Here is a 24,948-nt window from a genome sequence, read left to right on the forward strand (position 1 = left end):
TCATTATTGTTGGAATAAATGTCTCATTTCAATTGCTGTAACAAATCAGATAGAATCTCTAATCTCTGACGTTTTATTAGTTTAAAATAAAAAGCAGTTTGTGGGCAAATAAAACAAAACCATCCACTTCAACCGAAGAAAATAATCCTGAGATGTAAGAGAGATGACGACAATTGCAGAATGCAGCTTTAATGCTAATTCTCATTTATTTCTTTGTGTGTTTTTAAAACGAGGCAAAATCTGTTTATTTAAGCACGATAAACAATTCATTAAAATAAATAACTCTAGAAAATATGAAGAAAAAAGCATTTCCTCTCTTGATTCGTGCGTTTTCACAAGATTCAGACGACATCTCTCTGTTTCCATGGAAACCGTGGCCTAGGCGACACATGGATCAGCGGTCACGTGGTCACGGTTTACATGAACGTAAATCAAATCCCAATGTTTTTACAAATAAACTCTTGTCTGTTGTAAAGCAGCAGAAAGCGCTTCAGTCCGCGTCCTCAATAATCTTCTTCATCATCTGTCGAGCACACGCCCTCCGCTCCCGTGCGCGCCTCCGTCCCCCGTGCGCGTTCACGCGGCAGACCCACAAACCCAGATCAGAACATGAGAAGATGAATACTGAATGTGTGTCAAGGGCACAAACGCGAGGATCACAGCGCAGTTCGAGATGATTTGTTTGTGATGTGATTCAGTCGGACCAGCGCCGGTTCCGCTGCGGGTTCGAGTTCTGATCCGAGGTCTTCTGTCGCTACGGGTTCGGGTTCTGATGCGAGCCGGATTCGGCCTGACTGTGATCCCGCTGCTGGATTTTCTCTCATCCGTGGATTTCCTGCAGATGCTCGTCAACGAAACGCTCGGCGATCTGTTGTGAAGTCGAATGATGAAATATGACGAGAAACATTTATGATCCCGAATCTTCGACTCCATTTTGATCTGCTGATGGATCTGTCATTTCTTCACATGATGGACCCGTGGATTGTTGTTATTGTTTCGTGGATCCCTGATGCTGGATTGCTTCACATCTGACCGGTACCGTGTCGTGATTTCTATTAGGATCAAATATTAACTCGAGTTACACCTCATGAGGGGATTTTTTTTCCTCTGCTGCAGGTTCTGATTCGGATCTGTGAATGGGCGAATGAATGTGATGAAGATGAGTCTGAGCTGATGAAGATGATGATGATGCTGGATACACAGGTAACACTCGCATCACATCAGATCAGAGATCAGCTCGTGTACTTGTGTTTACAGTCAGTCGTGATATTTACTGGATCGACTGAGATTAACTCACACTCGTGACAAAACGATGTTTTTAAGTCATACAGTATTCGCCAGGTGTTATAGGTCAGTGACTTTGTAAAGATTTTGATTAAATGTCATACAAATGTCTTACAATAAAACTTGTTGTCTAACAAAACCATTACACTTTATACAACTTCTGTCATACACTACAAAACATGACTTTCTTGCTTAGTGTTTTTTGTCTTGTTTTCAGTACAAATATCTAAAAAAAGGTCTTGGGTTAAGATGCATTTTCTTGATGAGCAAAATTACCAAAGAAATATACAATTTAAGTGATTTTAAAACAGGCAAAAAAAACAACCTAAATTAAGTTTGACTTTTTTCTTAAACACTTAATTCAAGAAAATTCAAGAAATGTTTTCTTACCCAATTGGCAGATTTTGTTGCTTGTTTAAAGCACAGTCAATTAATTTTTTTATTTATTTGTCTAAAAACTAGACTTTTTTTCCTAGGTGATTTTCCTCATCATGAAAATACATCTTGATTTAAGAATTTTTAGATATTTCTACTAAAAACAAGACAAAAATACTGAGTAAGAACTGAGTAAGATTTTTATGCTGTGTGACTTGAGGTGTAGATGGGATTGATTGTTTGGCTGTTTCAGTGCTTTTGGAAGAGTTTTCATACTTATGAAAGCAGATTATTAATACGTAATAAATTGATTATAACTCATCACAGAACCATAAACAGATCTTTAAGACAAAATATACACAAATATGTGTGTTGTTATTTCTGTGTGTTTATGTTGCCTTTAGATGTCATTCAGACTGTATAAGCCACATGCAGACAGTAAAACAAAGAGCTTTATGATATTCATTGTTGTGAAATATCAACTCGACAGTAAAATAGATCAGAAAAAGAAAAGTGTGCGTTTGATGTGATTTGCTGCTGTGTGTCTCTATATTTGAGTGAAATCTGACACAGGAAGTGATGTAGTGCTCGGGGACAGATGTTCACTGTGTGTGTGTGTGTGTGTGTCTGTGTGTTCATAAATGCACACAACTCAAGCCCAGTTTCTCTCTTATTTCCAGTGTTCATATGGATCATATAATGATGGTTAATATGAACAGAATAAAAGAGCTTGAAGTGTTTCAGAGATGTTCATCTAGTGATGTTTTAGGGGTCAAAGGTCAGGGGGTTGCTGTACTCCTGAGGGAATCTGATGTACTCTTGATACGTCACATGATCTGCTCTTCACAGACGTTTCTGGTGTAGCATCTGTGTTTACTCTAGATTACAGTTACTGTGATTTGAGTTTGGGCTACAGTTGTGACGCTGCGAGCGTTTCTTCAGTATAACACCAGCGCTTAGTCACAGAAGATGTCAAGGGTCAATAGGTGTGATGTTTAGTTGTTTCTTTGAGTAAGAGATTCAGAAACACAGATGTGATTTAATTTGTTGTTCTTCACTTTAAAACCTGATAATTTAACTCAACTTTAAACCATTTATGAGTACTATGAAAGTGCATATGACTAAATATACTTAAGTACACAGTACTCAAATATATGCATTTTAAACTTAAATTGTTTAAGGCTTTCAGTTTCCTCAAATGGTTCGAGTAAAGTAAACTTTTTAGGATTTTCAGTGTTCTTGTAATAAAGTGTGTGTCTTAGAGGTATCAACTTGAGCTTACTGTTGTTGTGGTTGTTGTTGTTGTGTGTGTGTGTGTCTCTTTCTGTGTGTGTGGCTACTGGCAGTAATATCCTCTTTTGTGTTCGTTTGCTCTTTAACACACACCAGATGTGAAGTGGAACTCATTTTCTTTTTGTTTTAAGAGTCTGGACATTAAATATATTTACCCGTAGTTCAATTGGTAGAGCATTAGATAAGTAGCATAACGTGTCTGATAAAAATGAATCCCTTGAATGAACCGTAATTTTTTGCAGAAATACCTGAGGTCTGTGTGACTGTAACACGCGTGTGTCTCCGGCAGGCGGCGCTCTCAGTCCTTCATTGTGCTCTGTTTAAACCTTAGCTTTGGTTTACTGTTATTTCACACATTTATAATCGTTTACATCTGTCAATTACATTAGAACGGAAATACATCTCCGTAATCGTATAATGTTTAATAAGAAACGCAGTCTATTCTTCCACCAGTAACAGATATCACGTGACAGCTGTGTTTACTGTACGGTCGTCTGCAGCGCATCGCATCACTTTACACCGAATGATGACACAGCGATCTACCGACAGCTGAGCCCCGCCCGCTACACATTCATTAACATTCCGCTCACTTCTGTTTCTGTGGTTCTGATCTGAGAATGACGTCATAGTCCCGAACGGAGAGGAGGTGGAGCCGAACACACACAAACATACATGCAGTGATGGGTCTGTAGTTCGGGTGGATCTTCTGCTACTGATGGTGTTTGTGTCGCGCTGTGAGTTCGGATCCGGTTCGGTCATGTTTGACGCCAGTGTTTGGCGGATCCGGAGCATTCGAGATTCAGTAAGGCTTGAAATCAGCGACGAACCGAGTCCTGCGGTGGTGCTGAACCGATTCACACATCTGGATCCGGACACACCTAACCTGGAGGTATTCGCTTATTACAATAACAGATGATGATGATAATGATGATGTTACTGCACAGGCTGCTATAATAAATAACTAGTTGTTTTATCTGCTCAACTCCACTCATTTTTGTTACACAGACTATAAAACATTAATATCTCAATAATATGTAAAAGTGTAACCATGAATAGAAAATAAAAACAGTTCAATTCTTTATAAGATGTAAACTAAAGGTGTATTATAAACTCTAAATGTAATTTTATAAACATGACATCTAATGAAAGTTAATATTGTATTAAATTAAATGACTGATGCTTGCTGATGTTTTCATTTGATGTGAAATTTATATTGATGTGGTTTTTACATCCATCTTCTGTGTTTGGTGAATGTTGTGTACGTTTTTATGGTTTTAAAAACTGCTGTTACTTTAATAAGATCTGTTTAAACATTAATAACAAACAGATTTTACAACTAGATTGTGTTCATGTGTCTGTGTAGAACATGATGAGGAGGTCATTCATTAATGCTTTAAATATACAGTATATTATAATTATTTTCATTTATACATGAAACACAAATATTCAGTCATTTAAATGGACAGTTGAAGTTTGCAGTTGTTTTGCTTTGTTATTTTGATTTTGTTATTTGTCATTTTTAGTAATGTTTTGTATTATTCAGCCTCAGAGAATTGTTTTTGTTAGTTTTTTGTCATTGGAGTTTAGTTTTGAGTAGTATTGAAGTTTAAACTACATTTACACATTTGGCTTATACTTTTATCCAAAACAACTTTATATCAGTATATTTTTCCTGGGATCAAACCCACAGCCTTTTGTACTGCCAATGCAATCCTGTACCACTGAACTATACAGAAACAATAGATAAACTCTGATCCTCTTGATGAGTTTGTGTGAAAATTCCCAAGATGTCTGTCTGTCTTTAAGATTAGATTATTTATATATGCAGAAGGTATATTAGCTTGTGATGACATACTCACTCTTATCAGCAGAATCACAGTCACAAACATACAGAGTTATGTAGAGTATTATAGAGTACATAGAGTGTTACGGGCCATAGTGAGGGAGTATTACGGCCCATAGTGAGGGAGTATTACGGCCCATAGTGAGGGAGTATTACGGCCCATAGTGATGGAGTATTACGGCCCATAGTGATGGAGTATTACGGCCCATAGTGATGGAGTATTACGGCCCATAGTGATGGAGTATTACGGCCCATAGTGATGGAGTATTACGGCCCATAGTGATGGAGTATTACGGCCCATAGTGAGGGAGTATTACGGCCCATAGTGATGGAGTATTACGGCCCATAGTGATGGAGTATTACGGCCCATAGTGATGGAGTATTACGGCCCATAGTGAGGGAGTATTACGGCCCATAGTGATGGAGTATTACGGCCCATAGTGAGGGAGTATTACGGCCCATAGTGAGGGAGTATTACGGCCCATAGTGAGGGAGTATTACGGCCCATAGTGAGGGAGTATTACGGCCCATAGTGATGGAGTATTACGGCCCATAGTGAGGGAGTATTACGGCCCATAGTGATGGAGTATTACGGCCCATAGTGATGGAGTATTACGGCCCATAGTGAGGGAGTATTACGGCCCATAGTGATGGAGTATTACGGCCCATAGTGAGGGAGTATTACGGCCCATAGTGAGGGAGTATTACGGCCCATAGTGAGGGAGTATTACGGCCCATAGTGAGGGAGTATTACTGCCCATAGTGAGGGAGTATTACTGCCCATAGTGATGGAGTATTACTGCCCATAGTGAGGGAGTATTACGGCCCATAGTGAGGGAGTATTACGGCCCATAGTGATGGAGTATTACGGCCCATAGTGATGGAGTATTACGGCCCATAGTGAGGGAGTATTACGGCCCATAGTGAGGGAGTATTACGGCACATAGTGAGGGAGTATTACGGCCCATAGTGAGGGAGTATTACGGCCCATAGTGAGGGAGTATTACGGCCCATAGTGAGGGAGTATTACGGCCCATAGTGAGGGAGTATTACGGCCCATAGTGAGGGAGTATTACGGCCCATAGTGAGGGAGTATTACGGCCCATAGTGAGGGAGTATTACGGCCCATAGTGAGGGAGTATTACGGCCCATAGTGATGGAGTATTACGGCCCATAGTGAGGGAGTATTACTGCCCATAGTGATGGAGTATTACGGCCCATAGTGATGGAGTATTACGGCTCATAGTGATGGAGTATTACGGCTCATAGTGAGGGAGTATTATGGCTCATAGTGATGGAGTATTACGGCTCATAGTGATGGAGTATTACTGCCCATAGTGAGTTAGTATTACTGAAAATAGTGAGGTAGTATTAAGGCACATAGTGAGGGATTATTACGCCCCAAAGTGAGGGAGTATTACGGCCCATAGTGAGGGAGTATTACGGCCCATAGTGAGGGAGTATTACGGCCCATAGTGAGGGAGTATTACGGCCCATAGTGAGGGAGTATTACGGCCCATAGTGATGGAGTATTACGGCCCATAGTGAGGGAGTATTACGGCCCATAGTGAGGGAGTATTACGGCCCATAGTGATGGAGTATTACGGCCCATAGTGAGGGAGTATTACGGCCCATAGTGATGGAGTATTACGGCCCATAGTGAGGGAGTATTACGGCCCATAGTGAGGGAGTATTACGGCACATTGTGAGGGTGTATTACTGCCCATAGTGAGGGAGTATTACTGCCCATAGTGATGGAGTATTACGGCCCATAGTGATAGAGTATTACGGCCCATAGTGAGGGAGTATTACGGCCCGTAGTGAGGGAGTATTACGGCCCGTAGTGAGGGAGTATTACGGCCCATAGTGAGGGAGTATTACGGCCCATAGTGAGGGAGTATTACGGCCCGTAGTGAGGGAGTATTACGGCCCGTAGTGAGGGAGTATTACGGCCCGTAGTGAGGGAGTATTACGGCCCGTAGTGAGGGAGTATTACGGCTCATAGTGAGGGAGTATTACGGCCCGTAGTGATGGAGTATTACGGCCCATAGTGATGGAGTATTACGGCCCATAGTGAGGGAGTATTACGGCCCATAGTGATGGAGTATTACGGCCCATAGTGATGGAGTATAACGGCCCATAGTGATGGAGTATTATGGCTCGAGTATGACGGTAAGATGTATGTTGTATGGTGTTTGTCTAAAGAAGAGACGCAGCATCTAGTGTATAGAATCTGAAACCACATACAGACAGAGAGACAGATTATAGGATGTACTGTGTGTTTGTATTTGTTAGTGATTTATTGATCTGTGTGTTGTATAAAACAACACACACCTTCTCTCTGACTCTCTCTCTCTCTCTCTCTCTCTCTTTCTCTCTCTCTCTCTCTGTATTTTTCTACTAAAGAAATAAAGTTACAAAGTTAAAAACTAAACTAACAGTTTGACTAACTCTATCTGGTAATGGTGGCTCATGTGCTCAGATCAATACACTCTCATAAGATAAGCAAGATAATTCACTCAGATGAGAAACATTTCCAGTAAGAGTGAAGTCTGTTTTTCTAAGGGCGCGCTCACATTATCCCAACCAAACTGTGCCTGAGGGCGTTTGACCCTCAAAACCTGGTTAGTTTGACTAGTGTGAACGCTCTGTACCATGCCCAGGTGTGGTTGGTTGGCTTGCAGAGGTGGGCTCGAGCGCGGTTCACTTGGGCTCAGGTGCGGTTTATTTGGGCTCAAGTGTGATCGCAATTTGTTCCAAAACATGGTTCAATAGGAAAGACGTCAATTGCGCGACCACTCACCTTCATCTGCCTTCGTAAAAACCTTCTGATATCGGTCAAAGTGTAGTGTCAGTGCTTCTGGGGGAGTAGGGAGGAGTACAATCGTACTGGGTTCAGTTGGGTTAGCGATGATATAAGTGCGCCCTAATGGTTTACTGCTTTTTCAGTCATCTTTCAACAGTCCTTTGTTTGAGGAGATTTCTCTGTTTGTTTTCTCTTTGGCTTGTATTGGTTATTTTCTTTTGAAAGTAGTTCATTTATTAAGTATTGATTGATTTAATTTTGCCAGTGATGAAGATCTGTCTTCTCTTGACAGATGAGTTCAGCAGGCCAGGGTCGTGCCAGTATTGTCCACAAACTGAGATTATTATATGACTAAAAAGTGTAACTATATATATATATTTTTAAATGTAATTACTTATTACAATAATAATCCATCAACCACAATTGTGTTCGCACTACCATCTTACTTCTGTTGACCAACAAGTGCAGTGTTACTTATTTACCCAAGTGCAATATTATTTATTTAATTTCACCGCTGTATATATATTTTGTTGATTAGAATGTCTATTTGTGTATCCTATTACATGTAAATATCATGTAAACATTTTGTTGTTACTAAAGCTGACTCTTGCACATGTAGTAAAAATCTAAATCTGAAGTAAACATATATTAATAAAGTTCAGTTTTGTTTACTGTAATATCCCTGTAGTTTTTAGAGACGGGAATTTGATTTTCTTTCTATTCTTTAGGAAAGTTGAATCATTTGAGACTGGCATATGTTAGTTTAGGGCTGTTATGTTTTACCATCTCATATTGCTTTGAGTCACATCATTTGTTTCTCTCTCTCTCTTTTTCTGCCTCTTTTGTCTATTAATTACATTTTTCAGTAGTCCACTTTAGACATTTAACTAACTATAAGTAACTTAACTATTATTCATTAAAGTATTAGTATACTGTCTACTTATATCTACTAACACTTTATTGTGTTGATCCTATTATAACAAACATTCATCTACTAACTACATGTCAAATTATTCTACTAACTCTAACCTCTTCCCTAACACTCCATTCATGTTTAAATGAGGGTTAGTTGACATGTAGTTGCAAAGTTACTTTGAGTTAGTAGAATGTGAACTATCAAAAGCCCTTTTCACACAGACATTACGGAAAATGCATCCGGGATTTTTCCTTTATCGATTAATTTTTGTTTCATTCACAGTCGCACTACCAATGGTTTTCTGGAATATGTGCCTGTATTCCCACACATACAGTAAAGATCCTGTAAAGACACGTGACGTATTAAAAGTCCTGCACTTGGTAGTTTTTTCTACCGGGTCTGAAGTTTGATAATTATCTGTGATTTCTCTTTTGAGAAACCACACACGTTCATTTTAGTTTATGATAAAATCATAATTATCGTGTTGTTCTCTGTTCTGTCATGCTGGTGAATGATCTCAGCTTCAGCGCTGATTGTGACGAGCTCCCTAATCTCTGCTTCAGTCCAGTTTAATGATATTTCTCGTCGTGAATGTTGATCTGGGTTTAAATCCGTGTGTCAAAGAGCTGAACCATAACTTCTTGTTGCGACGACACACACGTCCTCACTACATCACGACCCTTAGGGGTTGTGCACACCAAAACTTAAACGCGACTGAAACGCCTGGAGGACACCGAATGCTAGCTCAGTGCTGAGCTCGGAAAAAACACTGAGCGCTGGTTTTGAGTGCGGAAGAAAACCGCTAGCTGCTGGCTTTTTTGAAAAACGCCAAGCTTCCATTGGAATTAATTGAAAACATGTGCCGGCCGTGGGCGTAAAAGCTTTGGTGTGCACGCCCCCTTACAGCATTGTCTCTTTTTCACACAGAATCCTCTTTACAGGAGCGATCTCAGAACATTTACGGGACGTGTTTGTCTTCACACAGAAGCCTCTCGGACAAATTTATGGAAATTATCTGGGACCAAAGTGCTTTGTGAATAGGGTTAAAATAAGTGAAACAGTTTAATTGGCATGTCTCCTAAGGTTCAGTGCATTTACAAAGCCTTAGAAAAATAAAATATGAAGACAGAAGCTTTAAGTACTGCTGTTAACAACTGAATAATTACTATTATGCATGTCTCTCTCTCTCTCTCTCTCTCTCTCTCTCTCTCTCTCTCTCTCTCTCTCTCTCTCTCTCTCTCTCTTTCAGAATGCAAGTCAGGAGATTGGTGAAGAGGTGGAGGAGGGTGCGGTGTTCAGCATCACGCTGAGGAAGGTTCAGATGTATCAGTCGTCCAGTAAGAGTCAGCGCTGGTTGGGTGTGGATTCAGATGCCTCTCTCAGTCTGTATGAGACGTGTAAACTGCGGAGCATCAAAGCAGGAACGCTGGAGCGTCTGGTGGAGTATATGGTCACAGCGTTCAGAGGAAACGACTCCACATACGTCACCATCTTCCTCTGTACGTATCGAACGTTTGCCACCACCAAACAAGTGCTGGACCTCCTATTGAACAGGTGAGTTCATAACACACATTCACAATGATCAACACGACAATGTCTCTGTTATCTTAACCCAGTGGTTCTCACTGAGGCTTTAACCCATGTGTGTCAGTCTGCTGGCTGATGTCAGAGATGAGCTGTAGAATTCATTGGCTGTTGTTTTTATCCCTTTGGTTTATATTGCTGTGTGTTTTGGCAGATATGCTAAACTTCATCAGCAGCCGGGCACAGACGCTCGCAGAATGACGTCTGACGAACGCACGGAGCTCAGGAAGTATGTGATTACTGATGTCTACGAATAAAAAAATCCATTTGTAGTGATGGTGTGTATGTTTCTGTCGCTCTTGAGTAACTCTGTAGTCTGTATTGTATCTAGCACTGTTTCCTCTATCCTGGGCGCCTGGCTGGATCAATACTCGGAGGACTTCTGGAAGCCTCCGGAATACAGCTGCCTGAGAAGATTAATCCACTACTTACAACTCAACTTCCCAGGGTCCGATCTCGAGCGACGGGCCTGTAATCTCCTGACCCAATTCCATCGGAGATTTCAGCAGGAATCGGACCAGGAGGGTTTGTCGTTAACAGAATTGATTTAAATATAACTTTAATGTGACGTCTTCTATCAGAGTGTGTTAGTATTTGTGTGTTATGACCAGTGTTGGTCAAGTTATGTGGAAATAGTAATTAGTTACTGATTACTTCTCCAAGAAAGTAATCCAGTTACTTTACTGGTTATTTATTTTCAAAAGTAATTAGTTACTTTACTAGTTACTTTACTAAGTTAATTTTCAAAAACTTGATGAATGCACCACCTGAATATGCTATAAAGCAAGACCTTTCAGTCTAATTCTATTCTTTCTGCATATTCCATCATCTAAAATTGAATTAAATGAAACATTCTCTGTTTTAACCTCTCGATGCGCACTAATTCGTGGGCGTGATGACGTAATTTTTTTTAACACTGCTAACAATATCTATATTGTTGGGGCTAGTTACTTAAAAAAGTAATATATTACGTATTACATATTACTCTCAAAAATAGTAATGCCTTACTTTACTTTATTACTCCCTGGAGAAAGTAACTAGTTATATTACTAGTTATATTACTAGTTACATTTTTTTTTCTGGACAAGAATGTTTATTTGGGGAAGCCACGGCCAAGAAAATGCTGGCTTCCTTACCCGCTACCGGACGTGGGGCACAGCGTTCGGAGAAACATTAAAGAGTGTGCACTTCACCATCAAGTTATTTTCCTTCCGTTGAACATAAAATTTTATGACTAAATCTCCACCCGTCGAAACTAGCTTTCTGTTGCTGGGAACCTTCCTCTGAAAAAGAGCTTGCCGTTGTTGACGCTTCCATTTTCCCGATCTGTCTTTGAGTGTCTTTGCCCTGTGCTGCTGGCTGCCTGGTGTCGACGAATCGGTGATGGTAAATGATACCTCGTGCCAAACTTAGACCAATCACTGTTCCATTCACGCCCTCCTCCCCTTCCCTTTTGTTCTCTGTGTTTTGTGCCTTGTGTGATGAAGGTGCTACTGGCGAATGTAACGCAAGTAACTAGCTCGGGAAAACTGTAATAATATTACCATTTTCAGACGGGTAATGCCTTACACTACTAGTTACTGAAAAAAGTAATATTATTACAGTAACTAGTTACTTTGTAACTAGTTACACCCAACACTGTATATAGCTTACTGTCTACAAACATTAATAATATTAACATTACTATACATCGTTTAAAAGGTCTACGGGTTTAGCATCAGCGTATGTTCTCTGTTTTGAGATACAGATGCTCTAGCATCATAAATGTAGTATTTTGTGACAGAAGTCCAGATGACAACATGCAAAATATAAACGGGACTTCTTACCTTTGTGTTAATATAACGATCGCGAGTCGAATCCAGTCTGTTTCAGATGTGTGAATAACCCATGAAAAGCGTCATCAATGACCATTTTTGTCCACAAATGCATATAATCCATGAAATATAGATATATAGTCTGTTGTTTACATCAGATTTCGTGTGAACGTCTTGTAATAGAATATGATTGATATACAATCTGAGGATACTGTATGAGATGGAGCCGTAGCGGTCATGTCAGCTTTTATCAGCAAGTTTTACATTCCTGTGCCGGCTTGCTAGGTGTTTGCTCGCTCAGATTTGAGGTGGAATTGTTCACTGTAGATAAAAGTTTATTCCCATGCAGAGTGTACAGCGGACGCTGATGTTTTGTCACCTTTAACTCAAAGTAATGTCGGTACTTCCAAGCATTAAACGCTGCATAGTCTTGTTCTCTTCCACGCTCCATGTTGTCTTTTCACGTTTTACGTTGTCAACATTACACTAACTGACGGCGCGGCGCTCATACGTCATTGTCACTCGACTCACGTCACGTCACGACACGAGACAGTCTCACGAAACAAAATAACGCAGTAACGCAGCCTGCTTACGGGGAAGTAACAGTAATCTAATTACTGTTTTTGCAATTGTAATCCCTTACTTTACTCGTTACTTGAAAAAAGTAATCGGATTACAGTAACAGTTACTACCCATCACTGGTTATGACAATCTGGCTTTAGAAATAAGATTATTGAAGAGCTAAGAATATCCTTTTCATTTCATTTTTTTGGTCAGATGTTGAATGATGGTTGTCATAAATAAACCAGGTTGTGTCTAAATGTCGTGTGTGGTTGTCTCTGCAGTGATCGATCAAGGATGCTGTGCTTTTACTCTGCTGGAAGAGAATGGATTCCATGAAGATCCACCAGATTTCTTGAGCTTTGACCCAACAGTGGTGGCAGAGCAGTTCACACTAATGGATGCAGTGAGCAACACTTACAGTATACTTTACAGAGAAATATAGACAGGCTGACTATAACCTTTAACTTTAACTGTTGCACACATTCAGGGACAAGTTTGACGTTTAATTAATATGATTAATTTCATGTGTTGTTATTGTGGTCGTCTAGTGTAGTGTGTATTTCAAGAGACATTTGAGTGACAGCTGAGTTGTGTGAAACAGGAAGGTTTGTTTGCTGTGTGCAGGAGCTGTTTAAGCGTGTGGTGCCGTATCACTGTCTGGGCGGCATCTGGTCTCAAAGAGATAAGAAAGGGAAAGAACATCTGGCACCAACCATCAGGGCCACAGTCACTCAGTTTAACCGTGTCACAAACTGCGTCATTTCCACCTGCCTGAGTGACCGGACGCTCAAACCCGCACATAGAGCCCGAATTCTGGAGCACTGGATTCAAATAGCCAGAGTCAGTCTGAATGCATGTCTGAACACACCTCAACACCTGTCTGATCACACCTCGACACATGTCTGATCATACCTTAACACATGTCTGATGACACCTCAACACACGTCTGAACACACCTTAACACATGTCTGATCACACCTCGACACACGTCTGAATACACCTTAACACATGTCTGATCACATCTCAACACATGTCTGATCACACCTCGACACGCGTCTGATCACACCTTAACACATGTCTGATCACACCTCGACACACGTCTGAATACACCTTAACACATGTCTGATCACACCTCGACACCTGTCTGATCATATTTCGACACATGTCTGATCACACCTCCACACACGTCTGAACACACCTTAACACATGTCTGATCACAACTTAACACATGTCTGATGACATCTCGACACACGTCTGAACACACCTTAACACATGTCTGATCACACCTCGACACGTGTCTGATCACACCTTAACACATGTCTGAGAACACCTCGACACACGTCTGAACACACCTTAACACCTGTCTGATCACACCTCGACACACGTCTGATCATACCTTAACACACGTCTGATCACATCTCAACACATGTCTGATCACACCTCGACACGCGTCTGATCACACCTCGACACACGTCTGATCACACCTCGACACGCGTCTGAACACACCTTAACACATGTCTGATCACACCTCGACACCTGTCTGATCATATTTCGACACACGTCTGATCACACCTTCACGCAAGTCTGATCACACCATGACATGCGTCTGAACACAACTCGACACATGTCTGATAACACCTTGACACATGTCTGATCACACCTTGACACATGTCTGATCACACCTCGACACGTGTCTGATCACACCTTAACACATGTCTGAGAACACCTCGACACACGTCTGAACACACCTTAACACCTGTCTGATCACACCTCGACACACGTCTGATCATACCTTAACACACGTCTGATCACATCTCAACACGCGTCTGATCACACCTCGACACGCGTCTGATCACATCTCGACACGCGTCTGATCACACCTCGACACGCGTCTGATCACACCTCGACACGCGTCTGAACACACCTTAACACATGTCTGATCACACCTCGACACGTGTCTGATCATATTTCGACACACGTCTGATCACACCTTAACGCACGTCTGATCACACCTTGACAAGCGTCTGAACACATCTCGACACATGTCTGATCACACCTTGACACATGTCTGATCACACCTTAACACATGTCTGATCACACCTCAACACATGTCTGATCACACCTCGACACATGTCTGATCACACCTCGACACGTCTGATCACACCTCGACACGCATCTAATCACACCTCGACACGCGTCTGATCACACCTCGACACGCGTCTGATCACACCTCGACACGCGTCTGATCACACCTCGACACGCGTCTGATCACATCTCGACACGCGTCTGATCACATCTCGACACGTGTCTGAACACACCTGAACCCATGTCTGATCACACATCGACACACGTCTGATCACACCTCGACACACGTCTGATCACACCTCGACACACGTCTGATCACACCTCGACACACGTCTGATCACACCTCGACACACGTCTGATCACACCTCGACTCACGTCTGATCACACCTCGACACACGTCTGATCACACCTTGACACGCGTCTGATCACACCTCGACACGCGTCTGATCACACCTCGACACGCGTCTGATCACACCTCGACACGCGTCTGATCACACCTTAACACATGTCTGATGACACCTTGACACACGTCTGAACACACCTCAACACCTCGACACACGTCTGATCAAATCTCGACACACGTCTGATCACATCTCGACACACGTCTGATCACACCTCGACTCACGTCTGATCACACCTCGACTCACGTCTGATCACACCTCGACACATCTCTGATCACACCTCAACACACGTCTGATCACACCTCGACACACGTCTGATCACACCTCGACACACGTCTGAACACAACTCGACACACGTCTGAACACACCTTAACACATGTCTGATCACACCTCCACTCACGTCTGATCACACCTCGACACGCGTCTGAACACACCTCGGCACGCATCTGATCACACCTCGACACACGTCTGATCACATCTCGACACACGTCTGAACACATCTCGACACACGTCTGAACACATCTCGACACACGTCTGAACACACCTCGACACACGTCTGAACACACCTTAACCCATGTCTGATCACACCTCGACACACGTCTGATCACATCTCGACACACGTCTGATCACATCTCGACACACGTCTGAACACACCTTAACCCATGTCTGATCACACCTCGACACTCGTCTGATCACACCTCGACACGCGTCTGATCACACCTCGACACGCGTCTGATCACACCTCGACACGCGTCTGATCACACCTCGACACGCGTCTGATCACATCTCGACACGTGTCTGAACACACCTGGACACAAGTCTGTTCACACATCGACACACGTCTGTTCACACATCGACACACGTCTGATCACACCTCGACACACATCTGATCAAATCTCGACACACGTCTGATCACATCTCGACACACGTCTGATCACACCTCGACTCACGTCTGATCACACCTCGACACACGTCTGATCACATCTCGACACACGTCTGATCACACCTCGACACACGTCTGATCACACCTCGACACACGTCTGATCACATCTCGACACGCGTCTGATCACATCTCGACACGCGTCTGATCACATCTCGACACGCGTCTGATCACATCGCGACACACGTCTGATCAACTCTCGACACACGTCTGATCACACCTCGACACTCGTCTGATCACACCTCTACTCACGTCTGATCACACCTCGACTCACGTCTGATCACACCTCGACACACGTCTGAACACACCTCGACACACGTCTGATCACACCTTAACACATGTCTGATCACACCTCGACACATGTCTGATCACACCTCGACACATGTCTGAACACACCTCGACACATGTCTGAACACACCTCGACTCACGTCTGATCACACCTCGACACACGTCTGATCACACCTCGACACACGTCTGATCACATCTCAACACCCGTCTGATCACACCTCGACACATGTCTGATCACACCTCGACACATGTCTGATCACACCTCGACACACGTCTGATCACACCTCGACACACGTCTGATCACACCTCGACACACGTCTGATCACACTCTGATAAAATGTTGGTGATTGATTTATAATATGGTTTTGTTTGCTATGCTCAGGAGTGTCGGATCTTGAAGAACTTCTCGTCTCTGCGTGCGATTCTGTCAGCACTGCAGTGTAACCCAGTTCACCGGCTGAAGAAAACATGGGATGAAGTGTCACGAGAAAACATTCGCATCTTCCAAGAGCTGTCAGAGATCTTCTCAGATGAGAACAACCACTCGCTCAGTCGAGAACTGCTGATAAAGGTCGAGTACAATGACTCTGTTGTGTGTGTGTGTGTGTGTGTGTGTGTGTTCCTTAACCTAAAATATCTGCAATAGGGGAAAAATGTCGGCATATTAACTGTCTGCATCTCTTTTGCAGGAGGGAACATCAAAATTTGCCACTCTGGAGATAAATCCAAAACGAGCTCAGAAACGGCAGCAGCCACAGAGAGATCTGGTGAGATATTGCAACACATCTGTTGATCCCACACTAACACACATGCACACAAACACACACACACATGCACACACACATTGACGTCAGTGTTTAGCTCTTCTACAGAATGATGAGAGTTGATCTGTGTGTGTTTCAGACTGTGATGCAGGGAACTATTCCTTATCTGGGAACTTTCCTCACAGATCTGGTAATGATGGACACGGCAATGAAGGACTATCTGGATGTGAGTCTCTCTCTCTCTCTCTCTCTCTCTCTTAAGATGGTTTAGATTGGTTAATACAGGAGTTTTGCTTTGCCAAAGCATAAAAGTATTCAGGAAGAGTTATAAGGTTGAGTTGTAAGATCATCAGACTATAATGTTTGGACTTAAAGAGGTTAGCGTGGTTTAATGGCTCAATGTGTATAGGCGTTATTTAAAGTGTAGATTTGTTTTATCTCTGTTGGGTGAGTTTGAGTCAAGAGTCTTGAGAATGACTGATGTGTGTTTAAAGGATGAGTCTCATCCATCTGTTTTCTCTGTGTCACAGGGCGGCTTGATTAACTTTGAGAAGAGACGGAAGGTACGTATGAACCAAAACAACATGCTGATGCCATTTCCCTTTCATTTTACTCTCATCCTTTCTCCCTAAAACTCAATTTATACCTCAGCATTGAGTATACGTCACAGATGTGTACCTTATGGCATAGCCTGACATGCATTTCTTCTGCTAGATGCCCTCCCTCAAGTCAAACAAATCTCTGATATATACCGCCAAATTTCATCATATGCTTTTCCACTTGCGACGGTAAAAACGTTTTTAGGGATATTTAACAACTCGGACTGTAACAAAAGTCTCTCTCATTATTCTTCTGCTTGGGAACTACGACGTAGTCTCGACAGTGTGGACTACGTGTTGGTTTTCATTTATTCTTCATGTGTCGTCATTCGCGTGGACGTGCATTTACACATGTGAATTGCTAGTTGGCAATGTCCACAGTGGGCATGTCGTGTATACACAATATTAATGCAAAGTCAAAGCTTGATGTTGTTGGAGAAGCATCAGCAGCGATGGAGGTAAATAAACAGTGACTTTTGTTACAGCTTGAGTTAAATATCACTCCTCAACTTGGCCCATCTTTGTTTTTACTTTTATGAGGAAATGCAACATAGAATTTTTGGACCTGATTGGATGAGTTCTAGCGGACCAATCACAGCGCAAATATTCAAACATAATATTTCAAAATATACAAAAATGGCCAAAAATATACAATGTATTTTAAAATGTATTTTTCACCAATATATTTTTAAGCAATGTTTTGTATATTTTGAAATATATTTTAAAGCATTTATATTTACGTCAAATTGTAAGAACAACTTTGTATGTTATAAACCTGTAAACATAACAGGTTTCAAAAGGTTAAACTTTTAAATTTTGGTCAGGAAAATATATATTTTTGTCGTATGGGTGGTAAAATTAGAAATGTATTTGTTGCCCCTGAAATAAATGTGAATATATGAATATATATTGAATATATTTAATAAAGCTTTACTTTCTACAAAGTGTGTTTAGCATATATTTAAAACATATTTTTGGCCAGAGAGATGTAATTTTATGTTGTACGAGATCTCTCTTGCTTTCTCATTTACTTTTACTTTTTTTACTCTCATTTTACTCTCTCAGTTTGATAAATTTTAATCTAATGGTATTTTATTTGCATGATTGTACTTGCAATATTGACAAAGCATTATACATAAAACAAGAAACATTCAATAACATTAAGGTTTCTCTCTCTCTCTTGTAGGAGTTTGAAGTGATCGCTCAGATTAAGTTGTTGCAGTTGGCGTGTAATAATTATAATTTTCAGCGGGTTTCTGGTTTCAGTGTTTGGCTCTCCAGTGTGGAGAAACTGTCAGAGGCCGAGAGGTGAGAACTCAACATCACTTTATATATGTTGTTGACATGTGAATCAAACACACACACAAACACACACATGGTTATATTGTGTGTGTCCTGCAGCTACAGTCAGTCGTGTGAGATCGAGCCGCTATATGAATCTGCCTCCAACACGCTGAGAGCTAAGAAGAGCTCTGGAATTATGAAGAGATGGAGCGAGTGAGTATAAACCTGCGACTAAACACACATCAGCTGACTAAAGTGTGCGACAAGAGTGACGTGTCGTGTTTTGTCAGTCGACAGCCGGTCGGTTCCGGTGATGCCGGCTGTAGCTCGTCCAGCAGCTCGCACTCCAAGTCCTTCGATCAGCTGCGTTTCCCTCCGAGCGTCGGCGGTTCTGCGGCGGATGCCTGCGACTCCGTCAGCGTGACGTCTGCCGGCTCCAGCAGCTCTGACGTGGAGGAGGTGAACATTAGCTTCATCTCAGACTCACCGGACGCGCTGGAGAGGAAGGTGATGACATGTTTAGTGCTGGTTTTCTTACGTATCTCTGTGAATCTGAAGAAACAGCCACATCAAGGCCATGCCTACTCATCTATTTCTCGTGTTAAAGTGCCATCATACGATCGAAACACACACATGATCTTTAACATACACTGACAGAGATCATGTAAAGGACAGTAATACAACTTTTTCCCCGCCAGTGTTTTTTAATGCCTTTCAGAAAATGTAATATATCAAAAGAAAGACGGACCCCCAGCTTTCAAACAAACTAAAAAAGTGTTTCATCCCACCTGCATTTGTTCTCTTTTTATCACCTCTTAAATATGGGTCGGTTTCTATAAAAATACACAATTTTGAGCAAAAAGCTGAGATAATTGCATTTTTGTGAAGCACTTTTGTTAGAGATCAGGGCCCGGTTCCCCAAAACGTTCTTATCGCTAAGTAGTTCTTAACCTATTCCTTAACCTCTCTCTTAACTCTATGGCACGATTCCCAAAACGTTCGTACGCTAAGTATATCTTCTGTAAGTCACACTTTGGTAAGGTTGGTCTGGACCATTCGTAAGCTCTCTCTTAGCGTTGTTTGAGCTCAAAACGCTATCACCGCAGTCTTTAGAAATCAGCGCAGCACAGTACAAGTCAAACTATGGTATGCTGACAATGATTTTATGTTATGGACATTTTAAGACTTATAATAAAATATGTTTGCAATGGATACAGGGCTATTTATGCAGTTGACTTTATTTGGTATTAGAATGAATCAAAGACGGCGCCGGTGTTGAAGTTTGGTCCCCATCGAAGTCTGTTTCCTCTATGTTGAGAGCGTTTACATTTATAATTTATTTAGAAATATTAAAGATTTGAATTTGTTATACTAAAAGCAATAATATCATGTATTCTATTATACAATTTATTAAATATTTCTTATTTGACGGTTTTATATCTTTTAACCTGTCTTTTTTCCATTTTTTTCTCTACTGTTTGTTTTAAAACTGTTATGTTTCCATACATAATAAATTATACATATAATATGATTCATACTGTAATACTGTAAAAATAATTTACAATCAAGAACAATCAAGATACATTACATAAATCCACACACACACACATCTCAGTAGCCATTAAAACGTTCAATGTATATAAAGAATAAACGTATAATGTGATAAAAACGCTATAAAAACACTAAAGGGAAACATAGGGGGAACAGACTTCCACACAACACCGGTAACCCCGTAACCGTTTAGTCCATGCCCATTTTTTTTATTCTGTAACACTTAAAACCTTTTGACAATTTGCCTGACGTGGCTAAATAAAAAAAATCGCCTTCCAAGACAACTCATTATGGAGCTGCTAGATCTTCTCAGACCATATTTTCTATCTAACTCTCTCTGTTTATTGTAGATAGGTTGTTTTTTATTGAAAACATTAATGGCAAGCAATACCCCATTAAACAGAAGTACTACAGCTGCTTGCCAAGTAATTCTGATTGTAAAGTACCTTACCATTAGTATAAAAGTGTATTATATCATTTTTTTAAGTCGTTAAACCCATGTCAAGAAGCGGCACAAGTGGCACAACGGGATAAGGAGGGTGGATGATTAGCGAGGTTCATCTACCCGTATTACTGACAATTTGATAATTTATAGTCAAATAAATATTAATAGTCTATATTTTACGGATAACTTATGTTAAAATAAATGTTACTGGAATAATTTGAGTAATGTTCCATTTGTATAGATCGTGTTGTCTTTCTTAACGCCGTAATGCACTTTTGCGTGAAGTGGAAAATCGATCCCCGAGCGATCGATCGCAAATAATTCAGCACCTTCACTTGGGACAGCGCCACTGTTACGTTGAACTTAGAGGCAGCGTGTTAAGAAGCTCCCTAAGAGACACTTCGGGGAACACACCTAGGAACATAAACAACTTTGGTAAGATATATCTTTTTGAGTCTTCTTAGCGCGCTAAGAGTGAACGTTATCGGGGAATCGGGCCCAGATTCAGAACGATAATCAAAACATAGAGAGTTTGAACTGTTTTTGGATCAGTGGATGCTTTAGTGTTTTATAAGTTGTGTAAGAGCGCCACCCAGTGGATAATAGCAGAAATATAGATTACTGTAAAAACTCGACAAGATAACTTATCAATGGAGGGGAAAGAGTGTCGACACGATGATGATGTCATTATTCACTGCTGATATCTGCTGTGTTTGTTTGGTGACTGTAGACCTCCACACCCTTCGTAAAACATTCCAGCTCAACCATAGGAAAGTGCGGCCCCATGGGAGACCTGATACCCACGTTTTGGGAATCCACATCTCTCTCATCACTGGACGCGTCGGGTCTGGGCTCGGGTTCTGGCTCCAGCAGTGCCTCCTCGTCCTCTGTGTCGTCCACTCCGGTGACAGGGTCCCGCTCGCACAAGCGCTCCGTCTCGGGTGTGTCCAGCTACTCGTCGTTGTCTCTGCCGCTCTATAACCAGCAGGTGGACGACTGCTGCATCATCAGAGTCAGTCTGGACGTAGACAATGGAAACATGTACAAGAGCATCCTGGTGAGAAAACTTCATAATGAACCTTTTTACAATCAAATGTTGAAACGATGATGAGCTGCATTGACCGAGCTGTTGGATATAAAATGCTGTATAGTGCCAAAACGTCGGTTTTATTTTCGTTTGTGTTCATTTCAGGTGACCAGTCAGGATAAAACTCCGGCAGTGGTCAGGAAGGCGATGGTAAAACACAACTTGGACCGTGAGAGAGCTGAAGATTATGAACTGGTTCAGAAAATCAGTGAGGATAAAGGTCGGTCCCCCCACGAAAATCACTTCACCTGCACATTGTCTTTGCGTTTCTAATTGATTTTGTTTGTCCTTTTTATCTACGCAGAACTGAAGATTCCTGATAATGCCAATGTTTTTTATGCCATGAACTCTACTGCCAACTATGACTTTGTCTTGAAGAAGAGGGGTTTCCCCAGAGTGGGCCGATCCAAACACGTGGCCAGCTCCACGCTGCCTCGAATGAAACAGAAAGGTCTTAAACTCGCCAAGGGGATCTTCTGAATTCTCTTACGCGTCCGCTCCGGCTGAAGTCTGGCAGAGACGGCAGAACTCTCCGTCAGAGAGGCCATCTGTATGTTTACAGGCAGTCCTGTCAACTCCTCAACTAGTTTCAGCGTTTTCAGCCTTGGTCTGCGATGTCATCAGTTTTGCTTCTGATGTCATTTCCTGTCAACCGTAGGTTGGTGTGGACTGAAAACAACGTGTGCATCTGTGTCTGTGTGTACACGTTCATGATGGTGCGATGACCGGACTGACTGCACACGTTTATCTGAATGTCACACGGGGTGCTCGGATCCATTCGATGTTTTTTTGCGTCTGTTCTTACTGCTGAATGTCCAGCAGATTGTGCTAAAGCTCATTTACACTGATCCAACAAACTTTTTAACAACCAACTTATAATGTCATCGTCTGTTGGATGAGTATGAACGAGCCTTTATGTATAACACAGCAGCAGTGCATGATGGGCGTATCGTATATGAATGGGATCATTCACACATGAATCAATTTCTGACTCATATTTTAATATTATAACTGCTGACAGCTTTTATTGAGAGCTCATTTGCATAAGAAAGAAGATTATATTAACAAAATTGTATTAAAAACAAATGACATTCAGTCACTCTGTGCGCGCGTGCGTGTGTATGACCTTTTGTGTTTTGTGAATATTGTTGTGATGAAAGATCAGAAAAACATTGTACTGTGATTGACTGAAAAGAACAAGAATGTCAATGTAGAGAAAAACAAAAGTGAAGATGAATTGTGATTTATATCAAAGAGTTTTAGCTGTAAAGTCAGTGAATGAACGCGCGTGACTTCTTTTCAGGACGCGCATCTTTTGTACACGTGTGCGCGTGATATGTTTTCAATATCTCTGAACGCGCGTTCACGTGTGGTGTTTTATGACGGAAGGGCCAAAGATCCGTCCGGTGACGTCAGCACTGCCCGTTTAGATCGGACTCCTACCGCAGATCTGTGGTGCCATTGGTTTTTTCACTGACTTTATAATCTCACACGCTCTCTTTTTCTATGTTATTTTGTAATCTTTGTACAGTATATGAGGTGTCCTTTGTACTTTTTGTTTTTATTTGACTTGCGTACGTGTCTCAGTGTTAGTCTTTGTATTTATTCATTTGTAAATAGTTTTGTAACGTTGTACATTTAGGTTCCTCCCATGTAATTATAAATAATGTGTAAATATGAATATATCTGTGCGAGGTTCATACCACTACAGTTACTTTCAGCTGTCTACTCTGTTAACTATGGTTTTAATGTTTGTCCTGTCTTTTTTAATTGCACATATTTGATATTGTTCTTCTTATGATGCACTGTTTGTAATATTGGAGACGGTTACACAGTTAATAAACACGTGCAGTGCGCTTAACCATACATTGACTGTTGAATATAACATTAAATATCTTATCGGCCTATGACATCACCGCGAGTCATTTTACGTCATGCACCCGTCGCTATGCGCAGCGCTGCATGACAAAGAAGAAAGCATTTATTTGTCTTGACTGATTAACTTTTGTGACTTCAATAAGGATTGGTTTATAGTTAATTTAGGCTATATGCTATTATTTTACATGTCATTACTTTATTCACTTTCTACAGACCAACCTGAAAAACAAAAAAAGCACTGTTTGTTTGTTTGTTTGCTCATTTGTGCTATTGCTCATAATTTGATTATTTGATTTCTATTTCTGACCATTTATGTGTCTTTAATTTTTTTTTAAATATACAGAACACCTTTAACATTTCACAGTTTAACATGACTTTATTTTGCTTTACTATAGTGTCCTGCACCCAATAGTAAAAAAATCACAAATGATCTCTGTGGTGTGTGAATAATGTTTGGTTGGACTGTTAGGGTTTAAGTCATGATAGAAATAACAGAGACTATTATTTTTCTCAGATTTTCATTCTAACATTAATCTTAAAAAAACAATTTATTGCTTTGTCTTCTGTGTAAATTTCATCTTCACCAAAGCAGAATCATTCATTGTGTAAACCTAATTTTGGAAAGATTTCCTCAGATATTAAGTCCATTTTAATGCTTTTGACAATATGGCAAACATTTAAAGGCTCTTAAAATATTTCATGTTCTTAAATCTGTTGTTAGGCATATTTAATTGATTTGTATATCTTCTGTAAGGTCTGTTTATCCCATGTTAATTGTTGATTCACAATTGCTGTATTTTGATCATTTTGCACAAAAAAAAGAATATAGTATCATAGAGTTTAACTCTTTTATTATTTCCTTCAACTTTACAAACAATGAAGGCATATGATTACAACAATGAATATATATGAGTATCCAACAGCCTTTGGATGAGCATACAAATAATCACAAAAAAAAACTACAAAAAGAGCACAAACTCAAAATTAAACAAATTACAGTAAAACAAAATAACTATTCAATAAATAATAACATAAAAAAACACTAAAGAGGCTTACTCAAATGAGCTTGTATTCATCAAAAAGTAAACTCAATTTAAGGGCTATCTTATTATTAACCAAATTTAAGCATTTGCATTTAAATGTGTAC

The 24,948-nt window shown here is 40.9% G+C and overlaps 1 protein-coding gene across 2 annotated transcripts; it reads left to right on the forward strand.

The window, feature by feature from the left end:
* The first annotated feature begins 394 nt into the window (after positions 1-394).
* LOC129424331 (ral guanine nucleotide dissociation stimulator) lies at positions 395-23,833 on the forward strand. Of its 2 annotated transcripts, XM_073871649.1 has the most exons (17): positions 395-1,035; positions 1,117-1,203; positions 9,767-10,071; positions 10,256-10,330; positions 10,433-10,626; positions 12,761-12,882; positions 13,104-13,319; positions 16,576-16,764; positions 16,883-16,960; positions 17,097-17,183; positions 17,488-17,520; positions 18,743-18,864; positions 18,958-19,053; positions 19,131-19,347; positions 21,567-21,893; positions 22,029-22,143; positions 22,228-23,833. In XM_073871649.1, exons 2-17 carry the CDS (start codon positions 1,174-1,176, stop codon positions 22,401-22,403), a joined length of 2,382 nt encoding a protein of 793 aa, XP_073727750.1. In that variant the 5' UTR covers positions 395-1,035; positions 1,117-1,173; the 3' UTR covers positions 22,404-23,833. The 2 variants fall into 2 exon arrangements, with proteins under 2 accessions (XP_073727750.1, XP_073727749.1); XM_073871648.1 differs by lacking the exons at positions 395-1,035; positions 1,117-1,203 and adding an exon at positions 3,458-3,841.
* The last annotated feature ends 1,115 nt before the right edge of the window (positions 23,834-24,948 follow it).

This window comes from Misgurnus anguillicaudatus, chromosome 9 (genome assembly GCF_027580225.2).
Source record: "Misgurnus anguillicaudatus chromosome 9, ASM2758022v2, whole genome shotgun sequence".
Lineage (NCBI taxonomy): Eukaryota > Metazoa > Chordata > Actinopteri > Cypriniformes > Cobitidae > Misgurnus > Misgurnus anguillicaudatus.